This window comes from Cucurbita pepo, unplaced genomic scaffold (genome assembly GCF_002806865.2).
Source record: "Cucurbita pepo subsp. pepo cultivar mu-cu-16 unplaced genomic scaffold, ASM280686v2 Cp4.1_scaffold001180, whole genome shotgun sequence".
Taxonomy (NCBI): Eukaryota; Viridiplantae; Streptophyta; class Magnoliopsida; order Cucurbitales; family Cucurbitaceae; genus Cucurbita; species Cucurbita pepo.
In genome coordinates this window covers 2,901-8,177 of record NW_019647370.1, presented here as the reverse complement: position 1 = coordinate 8,177, position 5,277 = coordinate 2,901, and the positions used below count along the sequence as shown (strand labels likewise).

The 5,277-nt window shown below is 35.5% G+C and overlaps 1 protein-coding gene across 1 annotated transcript; it reads right to left on the bottom strand.

Moving 5' to 3' along the window:
- Positions 1–1,586: 1,586 nt before the first annotated feature.
- On the bottom strand, positions 1,587–4,791 carry LOC111786187. The gene is made up of 3 exons (XM_023666530.1): positions 4,514–4,791; positions 4,097–4,256; positions 1,587–1,927 (listed from the first exon to the last, which is right to left on the bottom strand). The coding sequence occupies exons 1-3, from the start codon at positions 4,649–4,651 to the stop codon at positions 1,743–1,745; spliced, it is 483 nt and encodes a 160-aa protein (XP_023522298.1). The 5' UTR covers positions 4,652–4,791; the 3' UTR covers positions 1,587–1,742.
- Between the last annotated feature and the right edge of the window lie 486 nt (positions 4,792–5,277).

Genomic DNA, 5,277 nt, shown 5'->3' with positions numbered 1-5,277 from the left:
TAACATTAACTAGTGGTTGAATTAGACATAATATCAGCATATTATTACCTGTGCGAATGATGAAAAGATAAGGAGATCTTGCTAGCGAGGCCCATAAATGTTCGGACAAAAGAGGTAGCCATTGACCTCTCTGGTTGATGATTTTCTAATCTCCATCAGTGGCTTTGATAGTGGGGGTCCCCAGATGTGTGCAAGCTATCATTTGCATTGAAGAAATGGCTTATCAAAGAATGAAAAGACTCTACTTTAGGGATATGTTGGGCAAGCATAACTCAATTATGCTGACTAAGTACAGTACACATATAGTAACAGCTAGTGATAATTCGTCCACGGTCCATTCCACTTCATCTTTTCATCGATCAGATCATTTGCGCCTCAAGAATACCCTTGAAGGCAGTGACAAACAACAATACCAAAAATCAGCATAGTCAATATTTGTAATCATCTAAAGGTAATCGAAAAATTTACATTTCAAGGGCTGCATAAGAGTGAATATGGGAGTTCAGCTCATGCGACCTTAATCAATTCTCTGACAAGAAATAACTCGAGGGAAAATATTATCATACTGTCACTCTGGTTTAGGAAAAAAACTTTTAACCAAGTATCACAATAAGGCTTGCAAGAACCATGTGCTTGAAAACTGAAAAGATAAGAAGCAACGGCAAGCATGAAACTAGACAGCAGACACGATACTGAGCAACCTCATAATTGATTCCTTTTTAAAATGTAGTCCTAAAAAAAGCATAAAAAATATGAAGCAATTGGCAGTACCTCATTAGTTTTCAACAATTCAGGCTTCGTTGGGAAAGTCAAATTGTAGCTCGACATTGGGAGCTCATTTGTTAATAACAAGAACCCAATTATAAATGGGCCCTTCATGCCAGTCATTTTCAACCTTCCCTCCCACCATAATAAAATGTACTTGAGCATCTCCACAGCATCTTATGACCTAACTCTGCCACTACGTTTCTTTCTCAATTTGCAAAATCAGCGTTCAACTCTTTCTTGTCAAAATAAAGAGTTATGGTTGCACTGGAAACTCAATCCACCATGCAGATACCTCAAGACATAATTGAAAAGCCAGAGTGTTATTAACGTGAACGCAGGGGCCAGATGCAATGTACAATTCATGCCTGAAGTGTTAGGAAAAATTATCCAACTTTGAGATAAATGGTAAACCAAACCTTATGGGAGCAGAAGTTATGTCCCTGTGGTCTTTTGCGAATTTCACACATTTTCTCAAATGTGCCAGGAGTAAGTTTGGACCAACAATCCAACTTCCAAAAGGACGAAGGATAAAAGGCCTTGAGAGTCCCAAAGGAAGACCACATAGGTAGAAACAAGAAAAGAACTGCTGAATTATTCATTTAGCAGCCAAAAACAGCTTCCTTCACACTAATATCTCCATGCCTTCTTGTAAGCAATTTAAGTCACTAAGAACTCCAAAATAACTGACACTAGTAGGGGAAATAATAATAATACTAAAATTAAAAAAAAATCATGCAACTAGTTCTGTAGGGAACATAAAGGTTGAATTTGCTACCCTTTTCTTATGACCGTGTGTGTTCGTGTGAATAAATAGGTGGTGCTTAAAACAGTATGAATTTCAAATTGCACCGCGGAAACGACACAAAAAATCTTAACCAATTTTTACAACTAGAAACTGAACTGCCCAATCCTCTAAACTAGTGTAGTCACAATTCTGTAGCTTTTACATAAAACATAAATACGATCAGAAATTTTTATTTCATTTTTTCGCTTCCCTTCTGGGAATCAGAAATTTCCTTTTTCTCCATGACTTGCTGAATACCTTCTTGATAGCCATCTATAAAATTTTTCAGAGCGTCTCTATATGCAGAAGCTTTAGTCATATACACCCGCTGCAAAGCTGGTTTTAATGTTTCCATTCCTCCTCTTGCAGCCACGGCTGGTTTTTTTATTTTTCCAACAAAAGAAAAATGGCAATCTAATCAGGAACAATCCAATCCAATAAATAGGAAAAATCGTACAAACGGGTTGAAAGGAAAAGAAAACGTAAAGAAAATCTAATTGCAACAGAAGATGCACCTAAATCAATGTACTGCTAAAGAAAAGACAACAGAATAAGAAAACTTGAAATTCATGATTAACTTAAATAAAGAAAACGATGGTTTATAGGGGTGTTTGTCATGATGAGACCTCAATTTTTAAGTACAGAGTTCTTTAGTACATTAGGGAACACACACAATATAGTATAAGACACACACTGTTAGGGTCTAAACCACCCTACATGATCTCCGGGATAACCATTGCCATTGGTGTGCAGTTTCAACTGTCAACCTCCATTACTGGTCCACTGCTACTGAAACTAATTTTCCCCATTTTACGCTCAAGTTATACAACTAAACCATATTCTCACACTGAACCCAACATTTTCTAAAATAGCTTTTATACATAAATTGTGCTGAGAATTGTTCTGAGAAACTCTCCTTCAACCAAATTCTCATTTCTATAGTCAGCTTTGAAAAGTAGATATTCTGTGAGAGAGATAGGGTTTTACTAAATTAAGTGGCTCTGGGGAGAATTGACACTACTGACTTTGACACAGACACTCTACCTAATGGTCTATTTCTTTTCCCTTTCCCCTCAATGGTGAACTGTTGAGGATTGGAATCATACATTTTGCCAATATTTGTTTTTTTACACGAATATAAAATAGATTCTAGTAAACTTTAAGTTTAGCCTTGCTCCTAATCAAGATTATAGAGATTGTTGTAGGTTATTCTGAGTCCTCTTTTTGTGGGAAAGGGAATATTTGTTTGGCATGCTCGTTTCTTTCATAACATGTGAAGTATTTTGCACGAGAAGAATAAGAGGATCTTTGAGGACAGGGGCATTCTGTGGGAGGAGTGTTGCATACTCCTACACCTCACTGTGAACTTCAAGTCTCTTCTTTTCTGAGACACACCAGCAGTTTAATTTCTGATAAACAATGTAGAGAGAAGTAATGTATGTCCCATGGCCAGTCCAAGGTGGTAATGTCTGCGATGAGCAATATTGCTTGAAATATTATTCGTTGTTCTTTTTTCCATTTATTCAACTCTAGCTCTTTCGTTCCCTTGTTTGTCTGACCTCTCTTTTGTGCTTTAAATAACTTTTTGATATAATAAATGATTGACACCGACAAGTAGGAATGTGAACTGCAATCTAGAACTCCTAGTTGATAAAATAAATGTAGAAACCATAACAGAGCATTCTATATCTTTGTGCCCCTTTTGATAGTGGATTATGGTAGGATTTCTAAATTACCAAAGGCGATAATGTCTTATAACTACAGTAAAATTAAATAAGAGAGTGAAAGTGAGTTTCAGAATTCAGAAGTATTGCATAAGAGTAAGGGAGATATAATTTGAGACACAAGCACAATTTATAATCCCACAAGCTTAATATGAAGGGCAGAAATTAATCAAATGAATACCATTACCACACAGCATCATTGTTTGATGTTATTTGGCTGCTATTTCTATCCTGAGGATTGATTGTTAGATATCTCATCAACATCAACAACCATGAGATGAGAGTTAAATCTAATTAAATACAGAGATAAATTTATAAGTATCATAAACTAGTTGTAAGAAATCCTCTCTGCGAACACAGTCCCATATCAAATTTAAACAGGGGAAGCAAAGAATAACCAGAAAACAAGGACTAAAATATTGAGTATACTTATGACCATTCTATTCACATCTTCAGCTCTTTCCATTGATACCAAGGCATGCTTGACAAGATTACAAAACCATGAAGCATTAACTATCACTATTTCTTTCACAAGCATTAAATATTAAGGAATATTTCAATATTCAGCTATTGAACTTGAAGCAATTTTATCTCATGCATCAACAGGCTTTGTTGACCAGGAACTAGAAGTCAGTAAACAATATACATCAACCACTAGTGCACTGAAAATCATGTTCCAAGTAAAATCAATTGGCACCCCAATCTAGAAGTTAGTAGACAAGAACTTCCCCCGATCATGAATACGTGATCACAAGTATAAGAAAATATTTCATTTCAGTATAAAACATCTGAATCAAACTATAACACAAAGGTTGGTTACCCAGATCTTCCAGTGTTGAAGGTTCTTTCTCCTTAGGTGCACTTTTTGCTGAATTCTTTTTGTTTTCGCTTTCTTCCACCTTATAGTCATTTGGTCGCAGTTCAGGACCAATGTCCCGCACCCAGCTTGCAGCATATAACCTGGAAGCCTCCTTCAACACCTAAAATCAACATACGAGCATACTTAGAATAAGAGCTTAGTAAAATCGAATTTCAATGACCAGTTAAATAATAATCATAGATTCGATTAGAAATCGAGTGAACAGTACTTCAGTCAATCCCGTAGCACTAGCAAGTATCTTTTCCTCTCAATCACAGATTAGGACTTATCAATCCGTACCTAAATACTTGCAAGAGAGAGTAGAACAACTGCAAAGCCAACAAGAGAAAACGAGAACGTCAACGAATAATAGTTTACCAAGAATCGTTCATGCCATGTAAGCTTTCGACGCTTCTTTGAATGCGGAGGATCCGGCAACGACGAAGGAAATGCAATTTCCTTCAAATCATACCGAACGTAGTCATAAATCTTCCTTAAAACGATCCTCGCCTTCATTCCTGCTACAGATTAGCTGACTTATATTTCACCATTCCATGCATTTGCTGCTCCAAGCTTGTGTTCCAACAAGAAATTGGCTCGAAACTTCATTCAGAGAAAAAGAGGGAAATGGAAATTCCGCAGAGGAAACGATCCTCAGTTAACCTGATCGAACGGCTCACTCTCATCGTAAGTAGATGGGCCGGGCCCTAAAAATTGGACCTAAAACACTGGTTAGGTTTATCTTGGGCCGGACGGCTAACCATCAATAGCGAAGCCCATAATCCAATTTTGTATGATATTTGATCAGAATTTGAAGAGAATATTAATTATTTAAACTATTTTTTTTAAAGCATCAATAAAATGTTATTTATAATTATTTAAATTTTAGATGTTTTTATTATTTTACTTGATAAAATTTAACTTAATATATTTAAAAATTTTGAATTAATATTTAATCCTTTTAAAAAATTTATGAACTAAAAACTATAATATTTTAAATTATAAAAATATTAGAAATTTCAATACATATCTATCTAGGTTATTTGTTGTTTATTAAACCAACTTGATATTATCACTTTTAGGGTAAGCTTTGGTAGTTTTGCTTTGGGCTTTCCAAAAGCTTCATATTATGGAGATAGTAT

Bases quoted from the DNA above. Each gene is read 5' to 3' on its own strand.
- LOC111786187 (XM_023666530.1), bottom strand. From the start codon at position 4,651: ATGAAGGCGAGGATCGTTTTAAGGAAGATTTATGACTACGTTCGGTAT. The intron at 4,257-4,513 runs GTAAACTATTAT...TGTTGATTTTAG, and splicing joins CATGGCATGAACGATTCTTG to GTGTTGAAGGAGGCTTCCAG. The intron at 1,928-4,096 runs GTAACCAACCTT...TAAAAAAACCAG, and splicing joins TTCAACACTGGAAGATCTGG to CCGTGGCTGCAAGAGGAGGA.